Source organism: Silurus aristotelis, assembly GCF_946808225.1.
Source record: "Silurus aristotelis genome assembly, chromosome: 18".
Lineage (NCBI taxonomy): Eukaryota > Metazoa > Chordata > Actinopteri > Siluriformes > Siluridae > Silurus > Silurus aristotelis.
The window spans coordinates 12,352,587-12,378,781 of record NC_139591.1 but is presented as its reverse complement, the minus strand read 5'-3'; the positions used below and the strand labels follow the sequence as shown (position 1 = coordinate 12,378,781).

Here is a 26,195-nt window from a genome sequence, read left to right as displayed (position 1 = left end):
GGAGAAAGACCTTAGTAAGAGAAGTGACAACCCGATTTAGAGATGTCTGGAGATCCAGTGTGGAGATGGAATAAACTTTAGAGAGACAACCATCACTGCAGCCCTCCATCCATCTGGTCTTTATGGCAGAGTGGCTAAACAGAAGATTTTCTTCACATAAAAGTCTGTCCACCAACAGTCCACAGTTTTTCTTTTTAATACATTTACAAACATTTCTAGAATTCAGTTTTACTTTGTCATTATTGGGTACTGAGTGTAGAATAATGAGAAAAACATTATTTTAAATATTGTAGTATCAGGCTGCAATATGACAAAATTGAAAAAAGTGAAGGGGGACTAAATACTTTCTGAATGCAGAATTTTATTTTGGACTGGTGTTCCTTGGTCTTTAGGATGCTAGAACGCAGTGATACTTGCACACACGTGGACTTTCTTCAACCTTTTAAATTGATTGCTGACAATTGGTTGCACCATCACTAATTTAAAGGCTTTACTGTAAAAGGGATAAAATGTATGCAATCACAAATGACCTACTCTAAGTGTGAGACCTGACCTGAAAGGGATGGAGGTTAAAGGCCTCTTGTAGATGTCATTCAATTTGTTCATAACTACAGCTGCAGTGGTAAAAATGCGGTATGTGTGCAGGAAGGTATTGAGGAAGTCAATGGAGAGGAAGCGCAGATCAGTGAGCCGCTCCAGCAGACGGTCAACGCTGGCATACCGAATCTGTGGAACCTTGCATGAGTTAAGAGTCTTGCTGAAGCAAATATCCACAGCATCATTGTGTAACCGTGCGTCTGACCTGCAAGGAAATAATGATTTTGTTTTTCAAATCAAGTTAAAGGGCAGGTTAATGACATAAAAAAATTATATAAAAGAAAGCTATACATAAGCACCTAAAACCGATGTGCAGATTTGATCTTCAAAACTTTAAGGTTAGATTTAATCTTAAAATGTGTAACATTGAATTTCATCATATTTATGTGGAAGAATTATACTTGGTGCTAATGTATACTGATACTTACATACTTACATCTATTTCATAGATTAAATTATCTTGCACTTTAAACTTCCACAAAATTGTATATGATGTGCAATTAAAAATACATTGCATACCACTAGGCCTTATCACAGATGTTCCACAACATTAAATTGAACTATAAATTAGTAAAAAGCATGTAAATGCATGCATATGTCATTCTGTAATTAATTTAAAATGTTATTATTGACAAACTACTGTGGTTTAAGAGAATTTAAACAGGATATGTTGATGTTGGACACGAAACAGTTCTTTACTATAATAGTATGCCCAGTCGTATTTAATTCTTTGTATGTTATGCATACACATTTCTATTAATAACTAATTTAAACTATCACAATTATATTATTATCATAATTATACAGCATTGAATGATACACCTTAGACTTCATTCACTAGCAATGCTTTCATTTCCACATTCCCTGAAACGAATGCAATTGCATTGTAATAGGATTCTTACTTGAGCATGTGAGGCACAGTTACCTTGGAGTTCTCTTCAAAAACACTGGTCATGAGGCCATTGCAAAGAATATTATCGATGCACTGTAAGAACAACCCAAAAACAGGAAAAACTATTTACATTGAACCTTTTCCTGCTTAACATATTATTCTTCAATGAATAAAAATAGTAATTAGTAACACTCATCCATAGCAGTGTTGCTCTATGCATACTGTTCTCACTAATATTTCTACAAGTAGTATGTGGTAAATGTGGTATGTTGGTATATGTGGTATATACAGCATCTCACAAAAGTGAGTAAACCCCTCACATTTCAGCAACCATTTTAGTATATCTTCTTTAAGGTCAATACTATAGAAATTAAACTTGCATATATTTTAGAGTAGTCAATGTGCAACTTGTATAGCAGTACAGATTTACTGTCCTCTGGAAATGAGTACACCCTAAGTAAACATGTCAAAACTACTGTCCTATAAATAAGTCTAAACTATAAGTCTAAATATTTTGTTGAGTATTTTGTTTCTAATTTCATTTTTATAGCATTGTCCCTTGAGAAGATATACTAAAATGGTTGCTGAAATGTGAGGGATGTACTCACTTTTGTAAGAAACTATGTACAATGCCTGTCAAAAGTGTCTAGTCTCTAATTGTTTTGAGAGTCAAACGCATGCAAAAAACTAAGGTATTGGTACCTTAGTACCAATTGGCTAGTTATTGGTACAGTATGAAGATTTACTTTGACCAAACAAATATATAAATGCACAATTTAATAGGATTTGGTTCAGTGACAGGGCAGGCCATTCCATGATAAATAACATTCCAGCTTACTATTTGTTCTCTAAATAGTGTATGCTTTCGAGCACTGTCTTGTTTTATGGTGAAGTTGGTTCCAGTTAGACACAATTCAGACAAAACTGCATTATGCTTAAGTATGGAATGGTAGACATGTTGGTTCAGTATTTCTTACAAATGGAACAGGTCTTCAACCTCCTCTGCTCCAGCTCCATCCACCTTCATGTTTGACTGTGAGTGTGTATTTTTTTTTGCCTTTTTCCTATTCTGTTGCCTATAAACAGTAACGGTTTGTTGCATATAAAAAGAACAGGCAGTAAAATAGACCCCCTTAAATTTTCACTCTTTGTTATATGGCAGCCATTTGCTAAAATCATTTAAGTTAATTTCTTTTCTTCATTAATGTACACACAGCTCCCCATATTGACAGAAAAACACAGAATTGTTGAAATTTTTGCAGATTTATTAAAAAAGAAAAACTGAAATACCACATGGTATTTAGACCCTTTGCTGTGACGCTCATATATTTAACTCAGGTGCTATCAATTTCTTCTGATCATCCTACACCTTCATTTGAGTCCAGCTGTGTTTGATTATACTGATTGGGCTTGATTAGAAAAGCCACACACCTGTCTATATAAGACCTTACAGATCACAATGCATGTCAGAGCAAATGAGAATCATGAGGTCAAAGGAACTACCTGAAGAGCTCAGAGACAGAATTGTGGCAAGGCACAGATCTGGCCAATGTTACAAAAAACATTCTGCTGCATTTAAGGTTCCTAAGAGCACACTGGCCTCCATAATCCTTAAATGGAAGACTTTTGGGAAGACCAGGCACTGCTCATAACCTGTTCAATACAGTCCCAACAGTGAAGCATGGTCAACATGCTGTGCAGGTGTTTTTCAGCTTCAGGGACAGGACAACTGGTTACAATTGAGGAAAAGATGAATGCAGCCAAGTACAGGGATATCCTGGACAAAAACCTTTTCAGAGTGTTCTGGACCTCCGACTGGGCCGAAGGTTTACCTTCCAACAAGACAATGACCCTAAGCACACAGCTAAAATAATGAAGAAGAGGCTTCACAACAACTCCGTGACTGTTCTTGAATGGCCCAGCCAAAACCCTGACTTAAACCCAATCCCCAAATCCAAGTGTGAAAAACTTGTTGCATCTTTCCCAAAAAGACTCCTGGCTGTATAAGATCAAAAGGGTGCTTCTACTAAATACTGAGCAAAGGGTCTGAATACTTAGGACCATGTGATATTTCAGTTTTTCTTTTTTAATAAATCTGCAACAATATCAACAATTCTTTGTTATAGTTTTATATATATATATATATATATATATATATATATATATATATATATATATATATATATATATATATATATATGATTAAGGTAAAAGGCAAAAAGACACAATAATTAGACAGTGAATGAGTGGAAGAAGGTTTTGTGGTATATGAGTTATATTGGTATATATGGTATAGTGGTATAGTGGTATATTGTATATGAGTATAGCTGAGGATGCTGTAAAACCACAGAGTGCTGTGAGCCCAGTGGGAATACTGCAGCTGAAGGGTGGAGCTGGAAACACCCTCAAGTCCACAACAAAACAAGCAGCTTGAACTCCCTAGAGATTTGACCTAGATTGCACTACAAAAACAAACAAAACTCAAGGGATCCATCTGTTTATGACCTTAGTGTTCTGTTTTAAAAGATTTTAATGAACCATTTTTCTGTATTTATGCACATTTTTCATATTTATGAGTCTGGCCGTCTTTGAAATCATAAAAAAATATTAACAAAAACAGTCAAGACTTTCAATTATGGGTACTATAAATTATGGGTACTGCAGTTTTGGGTACTGATCTCAAAATTAATCAAAGCAGCACACACTGTGGCCTACCTGACTTATGTCACTGGTCCAGGCAGCTTTCTCCTGGCGAGATGGTGCCAGCAGTATTACTGCAAAGGACGGCCCATCAACTGGCTCAACCAGCAGCTTAAACTCTAAATGATTAAAGCCCTGACCTGCAGCAGTATCTGAAAAACAAAAAAAATCTTAAATTCAAGCATCTATTAATAGCTTTATTTAACACTTTTCTATTCCATACTTTCTGTGAAAGCCAAGAATGGAACAAAAGACAAAACAAAAACATTTTCTCTATTTTTATGACACAAAAGTTATTTTGAAAACATTTTTACTACTGATTACACCACAGAAGTGCTAAATTCTTAATTTTCACTGTTCAACATTGATTCATTTTCTATAGCAGCTGCTCTGACAGCAGTGCTGGATGTAACTCAAATCACATGTTAATGCACTTCTGGCTATCATTCTATAGTAATAACTAATTCACAAGAATTTGAATGGTTAAGTGCCGCATAGAATTATAAAAATAATAATACTATACTACAAACAATACCCTATAATGACAACATGAAAGAAGTTTGTTTGAAATTTTTGCATATTTATTAAAAATAAAAAAAATCTAAAAGAAATCACATGAACAATAGTATTCACAACCTTTGCCAGAGATGCTTCTACAACCTGATTGGAGTCCACCTGTGGTAAATTCAGTTGATTGAACATGATTTGAATTAGGCACACACCAGCCTATATAAGGCCCCAAAGTTAACCATGCATTTCAGAGCATAAACCAAGCCATGAAGTCCGAGGAATTCTCTGTAGGCCTCAGAGACAGGATTATATCAAGGCACAAATCTTAGGGTACAGAAAGATTTTTGCAGCATTGAAGGACGAAAATGAGCACAGTGGCCTACATCATCCGTAAGTGGAAGAAGTTTGGATCCACCAGGACTCCCGGCCAAAAAGATCGGGGGAGAAGGGCCTTAGTCAGAAAGGTGACCAAGAACACAATAGTCATTCTGAAAGAGCTTCAGCGTTTCTTAAATGAGAAATGAGAACCTTCCAGAAGAACAACGATCTCTGCAGCACTCCACCATTCAGGCCTGTATGTTAGAGTGGACAGATGGAAGCCATTCCTCAGTAAATAGGCACCTAAAGGACTCTTAGAGCATGAGAAACAAAATTATCTGGTCTGATGAAACAAAGATTGAACGCTTTGGCCTGAATGCCAAGTGTCATGTTTGGAGGAAACCAGGCACTGCTCATCACTTGGCCAATACCATTCCTTCAGTGGTGTAGTCTAAGCATAGTGGTGGCAGCATCATGCTGTGGGGATGTTTCTCAGTGGCAGGAACTGGGAGACTAGTCAGGATAGAGGGAAAGATGAATGAAGCAATGTACAGAGACATCCCAAAATAATTGTGCCAAGCCTGTAGCATCATACTCATACTCAGCATCATACAATTTTTTTGCCAATTGGTGCCAAAAATGTTTCAACAAAGTACTTATGCACAAATGTGATTTTGTTGGTTTTTTATTTAGTATTTTTATTTTTATCTTCTTTCATGTTGTCATTAAGGGGTATTGTTTGTAGAATTTTAAGGAAAGTAATGAAATTAATAAATTTTGGAATAAGGCTGTAGCATAACATAACATAACATAACATAACATAACATAACATAACATAACATAACATAACATAACATAAAATAAAATAAAGTGAAGCGTTGTGAATACTTTCCGAACTCACTGTATGTATTTAACATTGCTGAAAGGAATCATCACTGTTCCAAAGGGAAGTTAAAGTACTAAACTCCCTGGGCTTTACCATGACAAGCTTGAATCTTCTGTCTTTAACCCAGTCTACAGGCTTCACTTCAAAACAGGCTTCAGCTTAAAAACATGGCCTGCACTACATGGCAGAGAATCTACACACCATTAACTTTCTTCACCATTAATTGTAACTTTTACTTGGAATTATCTGCTTCTTTTTATAAAATAACTGTGAAATATGAAATAAATATATACTGTATAGTGTAAATCAAAAATGATTGTAATAAAAAAGGTTATTAAGAAATCTCAGGCCACTATTAGTAAGCTAGAAAATAACTATTATAAAACTAAATAGAAATACATTTTATTTTACAATAAAGTATTTAGCAGCAAAAGATACTACAATCCTTAGTCAGCTTTATGCTTAAGTTTGACATCTTTGTACCTTCATTGTAAACCTCCTACAATTTAGACCTACCAAAAAAAACAACAACAACAGTATCTAATAGCCAAAGCTTTGTCTTCAAAAATGCTTAAAATAATCATAAATTAAGGTTATCTAGAGTACTTACAGTCTTCATCAGTAGCATCTAGCTCTTCAATGAGGGTGCACTCTATCAGAGACAGAGTGCCTCCTTGCTATAAATTGAAGAGAAAAAAAGCAAGTGCTTTTATATTTACTAGACTGCAAAGCATAACAAAATAATAAACAAAATATTTTTTAGGAAAGAACCTTTGATGCATCCATCTGCTGTATTATAATGACATACAATGCACATAAAACCATGTCTTATCTTTTTTTTTACGATTTATGTGATATACTAACCAACATGATTCCAGTGAAAACAAATGAAAACATTTAAGAAGAAAAAAAAGGGGGAAAAAGCCACCAGTAACCTGTAACTTACTTTGAGGAGATGCAGCTTGCCACTGGAGGTACGGGTGCAAATCAGTAGGTGTTTGGTAAAGAGAAAACACTGGCGTTCGCCCTCTTTGCGCAGGGATAACGTACCCAGGCGCACTTTGCTCAGCTTGCCCCTTTCCCCTGATGGCAGCTGAATCAGAAAGCCTAAAAGAAGAGCAGAAGAAGGTAAATGAAAAATATATAAAAATGTTAGCTAAAATCAAAAGTTTACTTTGTTTAGTCTTCTTAGAAAACACTATGAAATTGATATCAGATTAAATAATAAATAGCCATATATATCTGGAGGTACTATGCAGTGATACACAAAAGGCAGAAAAATGTTTATAAACAAGGTCACAGGTCTGTGTGACTCACCTTGCCGTACAAAGGTTTGGCTGGTATCCAAGAGGATGTCACAGCCCTCCACAATCATGCGCTCAATGGCAAGATTCTTACGGATGTTCTCAGTGTCGCTCACTTCATCATGCATCATTCTAAAAATAAACACCACAAAAACTGTATATGTTGTATATATTTTATGTATATACAATTCCAAAAAGGTTTGGATGCTGTACAAAATTTAATAGAGAGAATGCAATGATTTGCAAATCTCATAAACTCATATTTTATTCACAATAGAAATGAGCAATGGTAAACATGGTCCTGTCCCAACTTTTTTGAGATGTACCAAATATTCAAAATTATCTTATTTTTCCTTAAAATGGTACATAAATAATTTGATATTGTTTTATGTTCTACTGTGAACAAAATATAGCTTTATGAGATTTGCCAACTATAGAATTATATTTTTATTTAATTTTACATTTTTCCCAACCTTTTTGGAATTGGGGTTGTATAAATTTTAACTGTTAACTTCATCTTCTGGTTAAAAACAGTGTAGTAATGCACGTCGTAAAAATCTAGTAAGAGTAAAGGTAACTGCTTAAATGCCTGAGTGACATGCATAACTCAAACCATACAGTTCAGCAGAAAATTTACTTTGTTCATGTTCCATAAGGAACAATCTGCATGAAAAGTATTAACCAGGATTCATTCATTTTAACTGTTAAATCTTTAATTTTACACTATACATCCTGACTGCAAATTTTTCAAGAGCCTAGCATTCATACTAAAATACATTTTCAGAATTTTGCATACTTTGACAGCTCCTCCAGTTTTGACTTGGCAAAATCCAGACTCTTGCGTTCTACATGCTCATGGGGAGTGTGTGCAAGCAGCTCATGCAGCGTGATGATATATCGAGGTATCTGGAACACAGTGAGATTTAATAGTGAAAATGGAAAGTCTAAAAGGTAAAAAAAAAAAAAAAAAAAAAATAGGCTAAATGTTTCCTTTAAAAGGATTAGTCTCTTTCCACTTTGAAGAGGTTCACCTGAAACATTGGGTAGGTCAGAAATGTCTCCAGCATTCGACCCTCACAGGCAGCATTGGACTCGTACTGCTTCAGGAGCTTGTCAAAGTCCCGGTTCTGCTTGCAGTTAGCTAGAACCTGAAGACTGTACTGGTGGTTTCGCACATATTCTTGGTAGATGTTTAACATTGGCAGCAATATATCAAACAGGTCAGCTAAAATGAGACAAAGATTATACAGAGGCATAGACATATAGTATAGTAGATATAAGCAAATCTCTACATATAGCAGTTTCTGTGCAGTGACAGATGCAGTTTCATATAGCAGTTTCTGTGCAGTGACTGATGTTCATTAAATGCTGCACACAATGCTGTTTAAAGTCTTGTTCTAAGTTGAAAATATTTGTTAAAAACAGCCCACTAACAATTTGTAATTATTAATAATTGTACAAAATTAAGCAGCTGAAGATGAGATTATGGTGTATAAAACAGTAGTGCTATTAAATATGAACTGATGTTAAAACAGACTAAATGTGTTTACATCAATAGCAATACACATTACTGTTTGTTTTTTAAACATCTACTTTCAGCATGACTGTCAATTGAACATAATTGATTTGTGTTTGGGCTACAAACAAAATATGAATAAACAGCAAATATTACTTACCTAAAACTAATCTTGGCCAGTTGGCAATTCTTGCTTTTAGGCCTTGGTGAAATATCTCATGAAGAAACATTATAGTTTCACTTGGGGGGGGGGGGGGGGGGGGAAAGTCTATATAAGAACATTGTTCAGACTAACATCATTTCCATCAGTGTCTTTTGTTAAACAGTAAGACAAGGTATTGCTATATTGAGTATAATATGAGACAAGCATATTTGATCATATCTGGGTAATGAAATATGAATATACCTATTGAGGAAAATGCTGCTAACATCATCATGGCTGATTGGAGGTTTTTTGGAACTGGCAGCCATCCTGAGCGGCCTCAGGAAGCAGTTCACCAGGATGGACAGTTGGAGCACATATTCTGTCTCAGCCTCTAACATGGTGAAAACAATCTGGTTCCTCTTCCTCATGCTTTCAGCATGAGGTGAGCAGATGTAGTCTTGTACAATGATCTTCCACTTTCTCCGACAAAGCCAGCCACGCATGAAACTTTGTATCTATAAGCATCATAAACTTGGGTAACTCTCTTAAGGTCATTGTGGATTTAATGGTAATCATAAAACTCATGGGACTCAAAACATTAAGTCTTTACCACACTACAGTATATTACACTATATTACACTACACTACACTATTCTATACAAAATACTGTACAATATTTTATTATACTATACAATATTATACTACAATATAATATCCTGTAATATGACACCATACTCTACTGTACTCAACTACTAAATACTACTCTATACTATACTATACTATACTATACTATACTATACTATACTATACTATACTATACTACAAGAGACTATACTGTACTACATTTTATTACACTGTACCATACTATACTGAACTATACTTTATTTCTTCCAGATGAAATTCAGAATTTCTCTGTTGTTATTTTGAGAAAAGTAACAATTATTAGCCATTATTTCTGCATTCATTTCGAATAACAAAAATTATAATAAACTTTATTTGGCATGTTAAAATTTTAATAAAACAAGAACAAAAATCTAGAATGACACTGATAGCCAGGCATATTACTTTCCATTAGTATCACAGTTTTGTCATTGTTTGGTAGTTTGACAGGTTACAAGTATTTACTGTTAACCCACATCTATAAGAGCATAACAGGTTTAGTAATATGATCGGCTCCTAAATAAATGTTTATTTAACCCCAATTTAAAAAAGGTGGGGATGCTCTGTAAACTGTAAATAAAAACAGAATGCAATGATTTGCTAATTTCATGAATTCTATTCACAATGAAACACATAAAACATTTATTTAAACTTAAGAAAAGTACCATTTAAGTATAAATTACAGTAGTTTTTAATTCAATGGCAGGACCATGTTTACCACTGTGTAGCAGCCCCACGTTTAAAAATAAATCCATATATGCCTTGAACTGAGGAGATCAGATGCTGGAGTTTTGGGAAAGGAATCTTGTCCCATTTGTGTCTGATACAGTATTCTAGCTGCTTAACTGTCCCAGATGCATTTTGTCATATTTTTCTTTTTCAAAATAAACCAAATGTTTTCAATTGGTGAAAGGTCTAGACTGCAGGCAGACCAGCTTAGCACCCTTTCATTATGAAGCAATGCTGTTGTAATAGAAACAGTATGTGATTTCAAGTCAAGTCAAGAGGCTTTTAGCATTGTCTTGAATAAATACGCTTTCCCTAAGAAAAGATGTTGTCTGGATGGAACCATATCTTGCTCTAAAATCTTTATATATTATGGTGATTTAAAAATTTACAAGCTGTTTATTTCATAGGTAATAATGCACCTCCATACCATCAGAGATGGTATTAAGAACTAAGCGCTGATAATATGCAAGTCTCTTTAGTCTAGAGGACGTTGCGTCAATCATTTCTAAAAAGAATTAAACAATTTAATTAGTCTGGCCACAAAATAATTTTCCACTTTGCCTCAGTGAGCTTTGGCCTGAAGAAGACATTAATGTTTCTGGATCTTTTTTGTTCACTGGGCTTCTTCTTTGCATGATAAAGCATCATTTGTGGATGGCACAGTAAACTTGTTCAAAGACAATGAATTGTTAGAATTTATTTCCATTACAGAATCATGCTGTTATTAATGCGGTGTCCGCTGAGGGCCCAAAACTTATGAGCATTTAATATAAATCGCACCCCTAGCACAAAGATCTCTCCAGATTCTTTGAAACCTTTGATGGTATTATGTACCGTAGAAATTGAGATATTCAAAGTCTTTGCAATTTGATGTTGTGGAACATATTCTAAAACTCCTACTATTTGTAGACTTTTTTTTTTTTTTACAGATTGGTGAACCTCTGCCCATCTTTACTTCTGTGAGACTCATGTTATTGACCTGTTGCCAATTAAAATAATTAGTTGCAAAATGTTCCCCAGCTGTTTCTTTTTAGTAAAACTTTTCTTTTAAGTCCTTTGTTTTTGCAGCCATCATATTAATAATTACCTTTTTTTTCTTTAAAATGTAATATTTCCTCAGTTTCAATATTTGATATTTTTTTAATTTTACGTTTTACATTTTCTATGTTTTCTATGTTTCAATGTTTCCTCACTCTATTTTTTAACAATATTGTGCAATATAATAATATGTTGCTTTTGTGTCAGCATTAACATGAGATTTACCTTATAGAAATGATGTACAGTAACTTATTAAAGATGGATCTCCGGTTATGTTCTTAAATCTCCAGACAGTTTGAACTTCTTACCTTCTTTATTTTTTGTATATCAGGGTCATCCTCTTCTTGATTGGGATGACAAGGTAACATTCTCTCATTTGATTTGTTCTTGGCCACAACCTAAAATTAAATAAAAACAACTTTGTCAGACGGACTTATAATATAAAGAAGTAATCTAAAAATGTTGCAATAACTTGTTAATATAAAAACATTGATTCTGACCTCAGTCTTGAGCCTTTCAATCTCTGTGTCCTGGTCTTCAAGCTGTGTGCGGAGCTGATTGGCAGCCACTTTCTCTGTTTCCATGATCTGCACCAGGTGGATGTATTTTTGCATGAGCACCTCACGATCGATGATAAGGTTAGAGTAGCTGAAAAACAGACAGTCACAGACACATGAAGACAAATGAAGAAACGCAGTGATTCAATCGACCTTACAATTCTACTATTCCTTTGTAGCAAACATTTTGTTATAACTAAATATTACAAAATAATTCATTATTTATATTGAATAATGATCAATGATGTAACCTATAAATGTATGCAGTGACAATAAATGACCTGTGAGAGAACCAATGTTAAACTGAAATATTTTCTTTGATTTCTCTACACGTGTTTGAATTTTACAGTTTAAATTGTATTTAAATTTTTTTGTAAAAAAAATTTGTAAACTAAGGAAATTACACATCATAATAAGAACATTCAGCTTTTGCTGATACAGATGCATTATTACTGAAATACTGTTGAGTTCAGCCACTGAAACTTACATAAAGTGCAGTGCTTCTTTCGCACAAAAATCATTTAATGCCTTCATTCGCTGCTGTACCTGGCTTGCTGAATGGCTTCCACCCACTCAGTACAATCTGTATCCTCTTCTGCCCGCAGCTCCAGAGGTTTCTGCCCATCATGGCCAAAGATGACCAGGAAATAGTGCTTAATATAGGACAGGTAATGAAATCATCAGTAAATGCATAAGACACCTTGATAATGCAATGAAGATTGTGCAGATGGTATTAACTATAATTGCAAAAAAAAATAAAAAATTATTATTTAATATTTTCTATTGAGCAAAATGTGTATATACACACGTATGTTGTAGGACTTAAGCTTTAAGGCTTTTGTCTTTTCTAACTGCATTGCAGGTCATCTGGTGAGAGTGTGTGATGATGTGTGTAAGTGTGTTGATGTGTGTGAGTGTGTGTGTGTGTGTGTGTGTGTGTGTGTGTGTGTGTGTGTGTGTGTGTGTGTGTGTGCGTGCGTGCATGCGAGCACATCTCTGCACTTATGTAACAGCCTTTGCTTCTCATCTCTGCTTTTAATGCACTCTCCTCAGCTCCAGGCTTTGTTTAAGCTGGAAGATAACAATCGAATCACTGTTTCCTTACACACTTCTCAATCTGCCTCACATCAGCCACTCCAACTCATCCTCACAATCATGTCTCATGATTATATATCATTTAAATGATAACTAAATTATATCTAAATATTATCCTTTTATACATTATTACTGTATACTCTCCAAAAAGGGGGAAATAATATTTGTACACAAATGCACTGGATTCTTAGAGCGTTGTAATATTGTGTAAATGTGCCTAATTTCCAGAAAACTGTGTTCTTAGAATCAGCAATCTGATACAGAATAATCAAATGCAGACTATGCAATTTATCATCTAAGGTCAGAGTTCGCTAGCGGGATGGAGGACTGGGTTGGGGGGGTGTAGGATATCTTGTGTAACATTTTGTAATGAGTGCTTCTGGAATAATAATACAGTACCACTTCAGCCTAACATGAAACCCGATTTCCATGGAAACCCGAGACATTTACTTGTTTGCCAATCTGTCAAGCATGTTTTATTTGAAAATCTAAATCTTTGGCAGGTACAATCAAATAAATTGATTGTTTAAATAAATAACAGCCACAGATGTGATTTGGTCAAATTTGACAACCCTAAAAGCTTAACGGGGTTTAAAGCTCTATTCAGTTCAACCCAGTAATTGAAAATGTTTCAGCTATGCTTCCAAAATACACAGACCCAATTCTTATTTGCCAGATGAATGATGGTAGCTCGATGGACTTTATAATGAATCTTATAATGACTCCACAAACAACTGTTCTATGAATATGCAGAGCGGTTGGCACATATCAAAGGCCTCCTCAGTCCAGCTGGCCAACAAAACAAATTACAATGAGCCGTTTGTTTTTAGAAAGCCTCATAGTACTTTGAAGCTCTTTTCTTTTGTAGTAGTTTGAAACTTCACTATTAACAAGTTGCTAAGAACAATTTGAACGATGTTGGCCGAATAAGAAAAATGCCATTTATAATTTTCCTTAAAGATGGTGTGTCACATGTTTACTACAGTCATATCCCAACTTATCAATATTCTCGCTGATTTTTGTACAAATATATAACAAGACATGTTGTGTTCATCTGTGCTTGCATTTACCTCATTTTAAGAGTTGGACCATATAACTTTGTTATTTTTCAGAAAGACTGTACATGAAATATCTATGATAGCATTCCTCATTGTGAATGTTTTTATTTAACCAGGTAGGCAATTTCCCACCCTAGCTTTGTCAAAACATATTCTATTGTTATGTCCTTTATTTATACTAATAATTATGACAAACAATCAAATGATGGTTTTTCTCACATCTTGAGCAATGAGGTTTTCAACATTGGTCATCATGCACTGGAAGGGCATGAGAGTTGAGTACTGCTACAATCAACGGCCTTAAAAAGAACTTCTGTTTTCTCTTTTTAGATCATTGTCTGATCATATTCCAGATATCAAGAAAAGTAAAAGGTTATTCTGCCTGTCAACTTGAAGCTAAACATTGCATGCTTCCCTATGAAAAGTACAAACATGCAAAAATTAACCTCTTTTGCAAGATTGACTCCTACCGATGTTTCAGCATTTAGAAATGGTCAATAGGTATTCCATCAAGCCCGTGACAAATGTAATTTTTCATTACCTGATGTTTATTCCATTAAGGCCCACTATCCATTTCATAGAACTGTCTTCTACTGAATCATTTTCTGTATTTGATGTCATAAAACAATTCCAAGTAGCAGTAATGGTTCACTGCCATTGATATTTCCATGGCCAACCCGTCTCAAGACCAGCACTCATTATCCAGACAGTTGCAGCTCCATTGTCTGCATGTCATTACTTCTCTTTATAGTCATAATTTTACCTGCTCTGTCTAGTCTCTATTACTGTAAAACAGCCGCTTTAATAAGAACATGTGAAACTTTGCTCATTATCCAATCAACCAATCATGCAGCAATATAATTCAATATGTGAATCAACACATACACACTTCAGACTGTTTTGAATATTGCAGAAAGAAAATACTGCTGATCTCAGATTCAATCTTGAGGTAAACAACAAAAGATGGCACTGGTTAAACTTTGCCTGTTCTAAAACTCGAACCAAAATATAGCCTACTAATAAAGCTAAAGAAAATATATTTAACTAATAAAACTTACTTTTAAAATGATCTGAAATATATATGTATTATTTTTAAGTAGATTTGGTTACGGTTATTAAACCGTGCCTAAGCTACGCAAAAACGCGTTTCTTCCACCGTGACTCGAACACCGAGTGGTTCCTCCTTTACCAATGTCTTTTTTTATTTGATTACAAAAAAGGTTTTTTTTTTAAGTTTTTGAAATTTTTTGGATTTTACTTTTTTTTTATAGAATGTGTGCCAAGGCTAGCTCAGCATCATACACACATGCACTCACACTGCACTACCAGTCTGCGGATTTTGGGGACATCCTAATTTTGTGCCCGCTCCAGTTGTGTCCCACATCATGAAACTTATGGACATTGAAAGTGTAGATCCAGACCCCGCAATCATCCCGAATCATCTAAAGATCTACTATACCAGCACCCTTTGGATCACACTTCATGTAAAGTTTTGACATTGGACTTCTTAGAACATTTCAAGGCTCTGGCATGGAGGAATAGGTGTTGGATCTATGATGATCTCAGATGTTGAGCTTTTTTATGAGTTGCTCAGTAGCTCCTGGTTCCACAATGTCAACTGACTGTATAAGACTGCAGAAAGGACATTACTCCTAAACACACACTCCAGTGCTCATGGTAGTTCTTTCATGTAGTGTTTTGTATTGTTTTTAAGATTTATAACCACAAACTTAATATCACCGAATTTAGGATGTGAACCCCTTTTGAGTCTGGTTCCTCTCAAAGTTTCTTCCTTATACCATCAATGGGAGTTTTTCCTTGCCACAGTTGCCCCAGGTTTGCTCATCAGGGATTACATTTTTTAGTTAATGTAGCCTACTTATTAGATTTGTGAAATCTGCTACTTTACTATATAAACTGTTGTGCAGGAAATCCTATGAGATCAGCAATTTCTGAAAACAAAACCAGCCCATATGGTACCAAGAATCATGCCATGGTCAGAGTCACTCAAATCACATTTTGTCTTTATGTTTATTGTGATATTTATAGTGACTATTACTATAGCTCTTTACCTGTATCTGCTTGATTTTAAATGCAAAATTATTTAATTAATATTTTAATCATAATTAATAATATGTGATTTATGTGTTTCAATTCATTCATCATTACACGACTAAGCAGGTGTAAATGAGTTCCTAATAAAATGGCTGGTAAGTGTATTTGAAATGAGCATAATCTAGAAAAAAGAAAAAGTATATAATACCTAGTCTACCTCAGTCAGTCTTTGTCACATCCACCAGAGATACATCAGAAAAACCTAAACATGTTTTATAGACTGGCCACAACGTAATATGACAATCATATAAAGCTTCTGTATCATATGCCAACCAGACTTTCATTACACTAGTATAGAAAAGTTCTGATAACCGTGGTTGTATGATGCTTTGTTGGCATTTGACATAATAAAACATCTTTCCTCATTCTCTCTCTCTCTCTCTCTCTCTCTCTCTCTCTCTCTCTCTCTCTCTCTCGCTCTCTCTCTCTCTCTCTCTCTCTCTCTCTCTCTGTCAAACTACAAATGCTACTTCTAAGATTTCAGTGATCCTGACTCCACCTGCTCTCCATAATTTCCTTGTGTGGGTTTTTTGTCACCTGAAAATTACTCATAGATGCTGAGGATGACACTACAAGAACAGCCTAAAGATGACGGTGAAGGTACTTCATAGAAGCAATATATATGGCAGAAAGATTTCTTTCTTGGATAGCCTTTTTACTGCAGTTGCTACAAACAATTGGCACTCAAGTCTGCCAATCATTATTCAAAATCATTACTGAACAGTTATTAACTTTAGTTGTATATAGAAAGTTTATCATAAACTATAATGGATTAAAAAACAAGTATGATGCTTATATTCAAAAGTTGTCCATAAATGTGTAAGTTCCTTTTAACAAAGTGTGCACACTTTATACCATGTAATTTTAATTCTGTGTAGAATATTTTAAAATTACATTAGCAGTCACACAGATGAGGATGGGTTTCCCTTTTAAATCTGGTTCCTTGTAAGATTTCTTCCTCATTGATTTTTTTTTCCCTCACCACTGTCACCTTTGGTTTACTCATTAGGCACAAGTTTATACATTTGAAATTTAAATTCAGATTTGATATATTTATGAGTTATATAGTTTATAAAGTATATAAATTATTTAAAGCAGCTTCACAAAAATATATCTGTAAAGTTAAAAGAACTTTTATACAAATCCAAATTGAATTGAAACACTTCTGAACACCTCAAAACACAGACAGAAACATTTAGGATATTTTTGTTCTTCTCCTCACCCTTTCCATCCAGTATTTTACATGTATTTCTAATGTATGTATACATTATCCATAATCCCATTAGTCTTCCCATTAGTTTATGATTGTTGTACAGACCTCATTTCGACCAACTAACACACACACACACACACACACACACACACACACACACACACACACACATACATAAAAATCACAAACACACACAAATACACAAAACTAATTCATACACACAAAACATGAGCACACTTACACAAACATTAAATAAAACATCACCACCACTACTACTCTATAATAATAATAATAATAATAATAATAATAATAATAATAATAATAATAATAATAATAATAATAATAATAATAACCTGTTGTTTATCTGAATTGTCTCGGCTGATTGAAGATACTTTGGGAGCAGAGACGCGCTCGCAGGTGCTTCCTTCCAGTAAGTAAATCCCTGTAGGCCTGGTGCTCTGCTCATTCTCAAAGTAAAACAAGATGTTTTGGTGCAAAGCAAAGTATTTCTCGTTCCAGCGACTGTTCTCAGTCGTTTTCTTGTTTAAGTAGCCTCTTTTGGTTCCCTCTTTCCTGGCGATCACAGAGAGATAAAGTGCGTGCCCCTCATTGTAGCGCACACTTTTCTGCATTTTCCACCTGGACGTCTCACACCACTTTTCATGAGCGCTTGATCATCAGAGACACATCAAAGGCAAAAAAAAAAAAAAAGTGAGACAAGCAGAAACCTAAAGAAAAGAATAAAAATCCAGAAATGTTCAATCCGTGAGAAATGCAAACACAAGCAGAAGAGTAAATCTCCTGTGCCGCTTAGGGAAAACGCTTGGTGGTCTTGTATGCACAATGGCAAAGTAAATAAAGAAAGGAAGAGAAAACACGATTGAGTGAACAGACGCCAAAAAACAGAAGCGACCCTAATCGGCTTTAATATCAATTTAAAGAGACACAGCCCTGTTTCCTCTACAGTGTGCTGATGGTGCGCAACTGGATCCTCTAGAGACACTGAGGTGCTTTATTGTGGAACGCCAAAGGCTCAAATCATTTAAAATCGACGCGTAATCTAAAGAAATCAATTCCTGAATTGTGAATTTACTGACTCATATTTAGTGAAACACATTCTTTTATTAATGATGGGACGCAGCACACAGGAGAATATTCTCTATTTTTGTATTTGTGTTTAGCCGATTTGCCTAATAATAATATAATAATAGTAACTTAATAACTAAAAAGTTTCCCATTTTGCACCTTAAAAAGTTTATATATTAAAAATTATTATAATTGTTATAATAATAATAATAATTATTATTATTATAATTATTATTATTATTATTATTATTATTATTATTATTATTATTATTATTATCAGTAGTAGTAGTAGTAGTAGTAGTAGTAGTAGTAGTAGTAGTAGTAAAAGAAGAGTTCCCTCTAGTGGTCATTTCAATTATTTTGTTCCTAAGATTTACGTTTATCCACTATAACCACTCTAACCAGCTTAGTAAACAAGGAAATAATAGTTATAAATATGTCACCGGGATGATGACTATCAACAATTGAAATTTCTGGTGGATTACATTTTTTGTGATTATTTTATACTGGTCAGATTCACGGTATATCCTGCAAACAGGGAATTTAAGCCTTGGCCAGACCAACATTTATTTGCGCCTACCTGGAAAGTGGGATGAAAAACTAGAGATCCCAGAAGAAATCCACATAAACATGGAGAAGTATGTGAAACTCAATACAGATGGTAAACCTAGTTCAGGATCTACACTATGAATATTATATTGTATTATCCCCCAAATAAGGATAAAATATTGCAGGGTGGTTTACATAATAGAAAAAATATATTTTAGATTTGGAACTGCATTTCTTACTAATGCAAAATGACAGGGTTATGTAATAATAATGAATTCATTTCTAATCCTGTCCAAACTCGTCACTCCCAACGAAAACCTCAACATCTTCAGCTCTGCTACCTGCAGCTCCACCTCCTGTCTTTTACTCAATGCCATTGTTACTAAACCATACAACATTGCAGGTCTCACCACAGACCTATAAACTTTCCCTTTTACTCTTGCAGACACTCTTCTATCAAAAATCTCTCCTGCCACTCTTCTCCATCCACTCCATGCATGCACTCTTTTCTTTACTTCTCTAACACACTCTCCATTACTTTGCACTGTTGACCCCAGGTACCTGAACTCCTCCACCTTCTCCACCTTTTCCCTGCAACCGCACCACTCCACTGCCTTCCCTCTCATTCACACACATGTACTCTGTCTTACTCCTACTGACTTTCATTACCCTTCTCTCCAGCGTGTACCTCCACCTCTCCAGGCTCTTCTCAACCTGCTCCCTACTCTCACCACAAATAACAATATTATCCGCAAACATCATAGTCTATGATGACTCCTGTCTGACCTCGACTGTCAACCTGTCCATCACCACTGCAAACAGGAAAGGGCTCAGAGCCGATCCTTGATGCAGTCCAACCTTCAACTTGAACCAGTCGTTCCTACTGCACACTTTACTGCTGTTACACTGCCCTCCTAAATGTCCTGGACCACCCTCACATACTTCTCTGACACACCTGACTTTCTCATACAGTACCACAATTCCTCTATCAGCACCCTGTCGTAAGCTTTCCCACAAACACACAATGCAACTCCTTTTGACCTTCTCTATACTTCTCCATCAACATTCTCAAAGCAAATAATGCGTCTGTGGTCCTCTTCTGTTGCTCCCAGATGGTCACCTCTAGTTCCCCTGTAGTTACTGCAGGTCTGCACATCTCCCTTGTTTTTAAAGATCAGTACCAGCACACTCCTTCTCCATTCCTCAGGCATCCTCTCACCTTCCAAAATCCTGTTAAACAATCTTACTAGTCAACACATTTCCATCTCTATCCTTTATTGCTCTAACTTGTAGCACATTCTTCCCTGCTCGGTCTCTCTGCCTGGCCAATCAGTACAAATCTTTTTCTCCCTCCTTAGTGTCCAACCTCTCATAAAGCTCCTCATATGCCTTTTCCTTGGCTTTCACCACATCTCTATTTACCTGCTGCCGCATCTCCTTATACTCCTGCCTTCTTTTCACATCACTCTATTGATCCTAATTCTGTTTTGCCAACCTCTTTCTCCTTATGCTCTCCTGCACTTTCTCATTCCACCACCAAGTCTCTTTGTCCTCCTTTCTATTTCCAGATGTCACACCAAATACCTTTCTAGCTGTCTCCCTTATCACTTCTGCAGTAGTTGCCTAATCATCCAGCACCTCTTCACAACCACCGAGCCCCTGTCTGACCTCTTTCCTGAAACTCCTGAACACTACAGTCTTCCTCCTTCAGTTTCCACCATCTTATTCTTCTTTTAGTCTTCACTCTTCTCCTCTTCTTCTTCACCTCCAAAACCATCCTACAGACCACCATCCGAAGCTGTCTAGCTACACTGTCCCCTGCCAACACCTTGCAGTCTCCAATCTCCTTCAGTTGCATCTCCTGCATAGAACATAGTCCACCTGTGTGCACCTTCATAAACTCTTATATGACAGTCTATGCTCCTCCTTCTTTTTAAATTAAATATTTACCACTGCCTTTTACATCCTTTTAGCAAAATCTACCACCATCTGCCCTTCCACTTTCCTCTCTTTAAGACCATACCTAACCATCACCTCCTCATCACCTCTGTTTCCTTCACCTTCATGCCAATTAAAGTCTGCCCCAATCACCAATCGTTCTTTCCTAGGTACACCTTCTACCACTTCATCTAACTCACTACAGAATTTTTTCTTCTCCTCCATCTCACAACCCACTTGTGGAGCATAGGCACTGATGACATTTACCATCACCCCTTCAACTTCCAGCTTCACATTCATCACCCTATTAGAAACTCTCTGCACCTCCACTACACTCTTACTGTACTCTTCCTTCAGAATCACCCCTACACCATTTCTCTTTCCATCCACAACATGATAGAACAGTTTAAAGCCACCTCCAATGTTCCTGACCTTACTTCCTTTCCACTTGGTCTTCTGAACACACATGTCTACCAACCCTAACCTTCACTCTCCTCCACTTCTCCTTTCCCTCCTCTCCTTCTCCTCCTTTGGCCAACAGTAGCGCAATTTCCACCAGTACTCTGTTGGCTAACAATACCTGTGGTGGTCGTTGGTAACCGAGGCCTCGACCGATCCAGTATGAAATTCTGATTTGTGATCCGCATGTTTGATTTGGCACGTTTTACGCTGGATGCCCTTTCTAACGCAACCCACCCCATTTATTCGGGCTTGGTTTATACTTTATGAAATGCTTACGATTTAAGGTATTTTTATAGGGTCTCATATGTGTGTGTGTAGATTAGAAGATCAGGGAGTGAGCACAGGGCAACCATGTTTGTCAACCTCTGTATTTGTTGGGAATTAGAATGTGTTGTTTTGTGTGAACTGACAGGGGGCAATTACAGGTGTGGCCAAAAGTTTTGAGAGTGATAAAGTCTGCTGTTTTTTTTTTTTTTTTTTTTATCTTTTTGGCAAATGTTACTATGGTATACTGACGTAATTATAATAATATAATATAATTAGTAATTATAAGTCAGTATACCATAGGAACATTAGACAAAAAATAATTAATATAATAAAAATATAATTATTAATTACAAGTATTTGTAATTACATTAAGTTTATGCTATATCCTTAAAGATGGCAGCCCACCACATCACAAAACAGTAAACGACGAAACAAACGGCAAAAAAATGAACCAACAACACAAAGAACCAACAAGAACAAACGCGAATAGGTAACTTAAATACAAACAACAAACGAGGAGCAGGTGGAACACATTAAACAGTTAGGGGCTTAGGGGATAGGGAGTAGGGAATAGGAAGTAGATACTAGAGGATCAGTAGCGGCATCTGGTGGCCAAAACACAAACAGTCCCAGAATGTCCAGATCCTGACAGTCTTCGTGCTTGCTGGACTTTTTTCGGCAGCCTGAAGCCTTCTTCACAACAATTGAACCTCTCTTCTTGAAGTTCTTGATGATCTGATAAATGGGTGATTTAGGTGCAATCTTACTAGCAGCAATATCCTTGCCTGCGAATCCTTTTTTGATCAAAGCAATGATGTTTCCTTGCAGGTAACCATGGTTAACAGAGGAAGAACAATGATTTCAAGCACCACCCTCCTTTCAAAGCTTCCATTCTGTTATTCTAACTCAATTAGCACGACAGTGTGATCTCCAGCCTTGTCCTCGTCAACACTCTCATCTGTGTTAATGAGAGAATTGCTGACATTATGTCAGCTGGTCCTTTTGTGGCAGGGATGAAATGCAGTGGAAATTTTTTTAAGTTCATTTTCAAGCCAAAGAGGAAATTTGCAATTAATTGCAAATTATCTGATCACCTTTCATTACATTCTGGAGTATATGCAAATTAAAATCATAAAAAATGAGGCTCCCTTACGAGGGAAATATCAAGGTCCGTGACGTCGGAGTGACGTGGGGCCGCCTTCCCGTGGGCTCACCACTTGCAGGAGGGACCGTAAGGGACGGTGCTGTGAGGATTGGGCAGCAGTCGAAGGCGGGGGCCTGCTTAGACTGCTGCCCCCGCGACCCGAATTACGGATAAGCGGGAGAAAATGAATGAATGAATGAAAAACTGAGGCAGCAGACTTTGTGAAAATTTGTATTTGTGTCATTCTCAAAACATTTGGCCACAGCTGTGTAGAATGTTTTAGAACTCACATAAATGTTAAGTTGTTTTGAAATTGTTGGAATAGAGTTCACAGTTAAAGTTGCTAATAGATCACTGCTCAGCAGATTATCACTTCACTTGATGCCCCAGTGTTACTACATAAAGAACTCTTTACAAGTGAAAATAATAAGTAGAAAGTTTACATTCAGTACATTAAGCATGCCAAAATATAATGAATAAATATAATTTGTAAGTGGAATATACAGCGAAATAGTAACAATAGCATTTGCTTTAATTAAAAATTTATATATAGTAAAACTTTTTTTTTTTTTTTAAAGAGCATCAAATTCCTTGGCGTTCATCAATAAGAAAGCTAACAGCATCTCTACTTCCTGAGTAGGCTGAGGAAAGTCCATCTCCCTCCTCCATCCTGACCATGTTCTACAGAGGTACCATTAAGCAGCTGAATCACCTGGTTTGGTAACTGCACCGTCTTGGATCACAAGACCCTCTAGAGGATTGTGAGTACAGCATCGGAGTCTTTCTCCTCTCTATCACGGACATTTACACCACACACTGCATCCGCAAGGCCAACAGCATTGTGGAATACCCCTCACACCCCTCACACACTATTCACTCTCTTACCATCAGGGAAGCGGTTCCAAAGCATTTTGGCTTCAAATCCAGACTGTGCAACAGTTTTTTTCCAGCTGTTTTTTACCTCAAGCAGTCAGGCTCCTCAACACACAGAACTGAACCGTTACTGAAACTCACACAGACACACACACTCTCTCAGTTGTGTGTTACTAAGCTGCTAAAAATCTGAACTCAAACACACTCTTACTAATTTCAATTCACACACTTCTTCAGCATCACCCATTTTATATTATTATTTTATTATGACTATATAACTGTTTATCTAGCTTGGGATGGTTTCTCAACAATGACCTGAGGATCCATATAAATACGTAGTAAGACAGGAGCTTTTAGGATGGATCTGTTAATGTCAACAATCTGCTACACTGAATCAGGACTGTAGTTTGCATTTGATCATTACTGCACACCTCAACATTGTTCAGCTGTAATGAAATGACATTCGGTGCCACCCAGATGAGGATGGGTTCCCGATTGAGTCTGGTTCCTCTTAAGGCTTCTTCCTTATGCCATCTCATTGAGTTTTTCCTTGCCGCAGTCACCGCCGACTCGCTCTTAAGGGACAAACTTACACTTTCTTACTAAACATTTAACAACAAAGCAGCGTAACAGAAATCTAGGTGTAGCTCTAGATCCCTTGTAAGGATCCAGAATTAAACACAAACTTATCCTAGTCAGATAGTGGGGATAAAATCATTACATGTGTATGAAAAAGGATACTTAAACATTTGATCATATTATTAACAGACCTCCTGGGATGAATACAAGTGTTTCTGAAACTGTTTGTGGGAAATCCAAGTCTGTGAAAAATCCATGCAATTTTATTTATATTTACAAGAAGTGAGTTACAACTGCAGATTGAACCAAGGAACAGTAAAGCATTGGGATCAGTTAGGCAGGCCCATTCGGTGACAAGGGCCACAGCAGGATAAGTGTTAATAGACAATTAGTGTAACATTTTGCAGTATTTTGAAAATGCACTAATATGCATAATCCTAGTCCTGTGTCCGTTGTTGGTGATGGAAAAAATCTTTCTGAAAGACTACATAACATTAAGATATTTGTGCTTTAGCTCTATCTTGAATCTACTCTCTTCTGGTAAGGTAGGATTCTAACTTTGTATATCTATTTAACTATAGATTGTAGATTCTAGAGTGTTGGTCTGTGCTTATTAGTTTGGTCAGGTGATTAATCAAGGGTAGTTTCAGTCTCACTTGAGGTATGAATTGTGGGCAGGGCTTGCTCACTTATATTGAAGGTGCTCTACTACAGTCTGTAGCGGTGGTAGTTAGCCCCACAAGTAGGTAGCCCCCCTAAAGCCATTAACGCTTAGTGTTTATTTAGAATTTCTTATTGTACCTTTTCTCTTTTAAAAAACACATTGATCTAAAATTGGGAGATCAGTCATGTGCCTCAAACCCATTTCTGTAGTCATCTCATACAGACACAGATGTTTCCATCCACAGAACAGATGTCACATTGCCAGTAACCTTATCTACCCTCCCCTGTTGTCTCAATCTCAAACAGTGGTGGTAGGTGGGCTCCTAAATTGCCAGTCTGCTGTAAGGAAAGCTGACTTTATCACAAGCTTGGCTTCCCACTACACCTTCGACTTTCTGGCACTTACTAAGACCTGGATATCCCCACAGAACACTGCTACACCAGCTGCTCTGTCTTCTGCCTATGCTTTCTCTCACTCACCAAGAGAAACCGGTAGAGGTGGTGGTACAGGTCTACTTTTATCACGGAGATGGTGTTTCACACCTCTCCCTTTGTCTCATCTAACCATGTCTTCATTTGAATTCCATGCAGTTTCAGTTACCTCTCCAATCAATATTTTCATCATTGTCATCTACCGCCCTCCTGGTCCCCTTGGAGACTTCTAGAAGAGATGGACACACTCCTCAGTACTTTCCCCTCGGACAGCACCCCTCTGACAGTTCTTGGTGACTTCAACCTCCCATCTGACAAACTTCAGTCATCCTGCCTCTTGCCTTCTCTGAATACCTTCTCCTTGGCATTTAACAGCTGCCCTCCAACACACAAGGGAGGAAATGTCCTGGACCTGGTTTTCACCTGCCCTACTCCAGCTACAGACATGACTGCCACTCCACTTTCAATCTCTGATCATCACCTGGTTTCCTTTTCAATCACTCTTCCTATTCAACCTAAAAATAATTTACATGCCTCTCTTATCCGTCCTAACCTTCACTCCATATCTCCCTCTTCTGTAGTTTCCTGTACTCTTTCATCTCTTCCTGACCCTGACTCCTTTTCCTCTCTACCCTTGGACGTTGCTACTGACTCCTTCCTCTCATCTCTTTCCTTAACCATGGACCTCCTTTGCCCCTTGATTACAAAACCCAAGAAGACTTCTTGTCCAACACCGTGACTGAGATGTCTGAGATCCTCCAGCACTGCTCGACTGGTACCACCTTCTCTCAGAATGAGAGGTAAGTACGCTTCAAGGCGCTTCTCTGTTCTGGCACCAAGGTGGTGGAATGAACTTCCCCTAGATGTCC

At 36.6% G+C, this 26,195-nt stretch overlaps 1 protein-coding gene across 5 annotated transcripts in view; it reads right to left on the bottom strand.

Annotated features, from left to right (window-relative positions):
- rasgrf2a (Ras protein-specific guanine nucleotide-releasing factor 2a) overlaps positions 1-18,347 on the bottom strand; it is a 42,787-nt gene extending 24,440 nt beyond the window's left edge. For 3 of the 5 annotated variants that reach the window (XM_083569261.1, XM_083569262.1, XM_083569263.1), the window contains exons 1-14: positions 17,687-18,313; positions 12,399-12,505; positions 11,796-11,943; positions 11,604-11,693; positions 9,130-9,383; positions 8,884-8,963; positions 8,239-8,432; positions 8,004-8,113; positions 7,221-7,339; positions 6,850-7,010; positions 6,514-6,580; positions 4,205-4,341; positions 1,500-1,582; positions 554-802 (exon numbers count right to left, since the gene is read on the bottom strand). In XM_083569261.1, coding sequence (XP_083425387.1) covers positions 554-802; positions 1,500-1,582; positions 4,205-4,341; positions 6,514-6,580; positions 6,850-7,010; positions 7,221-7,339; positions 8,004-8,113; positions 8,239-8,432; positions 8,884-8,963; positions 9,130-9,383; positions 11,604-11,693; positions 11,796-11,943; positions 12,399-12,505; positions 17,687-17,965 — 2,078 coding nt within the window. In that variant the 5' untranslated portion in view covers positions 17,966-18,313. Of the gene's footprint in view, positions 1-553; positions 803-1,499; positions 1,583-4,204; positions 4,342-6,513; positions 6,581-6,849; positions 7,011-7,220; positions 7,340-8,003; positions 8,114-8,238; positions 8,433-8,883; positions 8,964-9,129; positions 9,384-11,603; positions 11,694-11,795; positions 11,944-12,339; positions 12,506-17,686 lie in introns of all 5 variants that reach the window. The other 2 variants (XM_083569264.1, XM_083569265.1) reach the window with 2 other exon arrangements.
- Between the last annotated feature and the right edge of the window lie 7,848 nt (positions 18,348-26,195).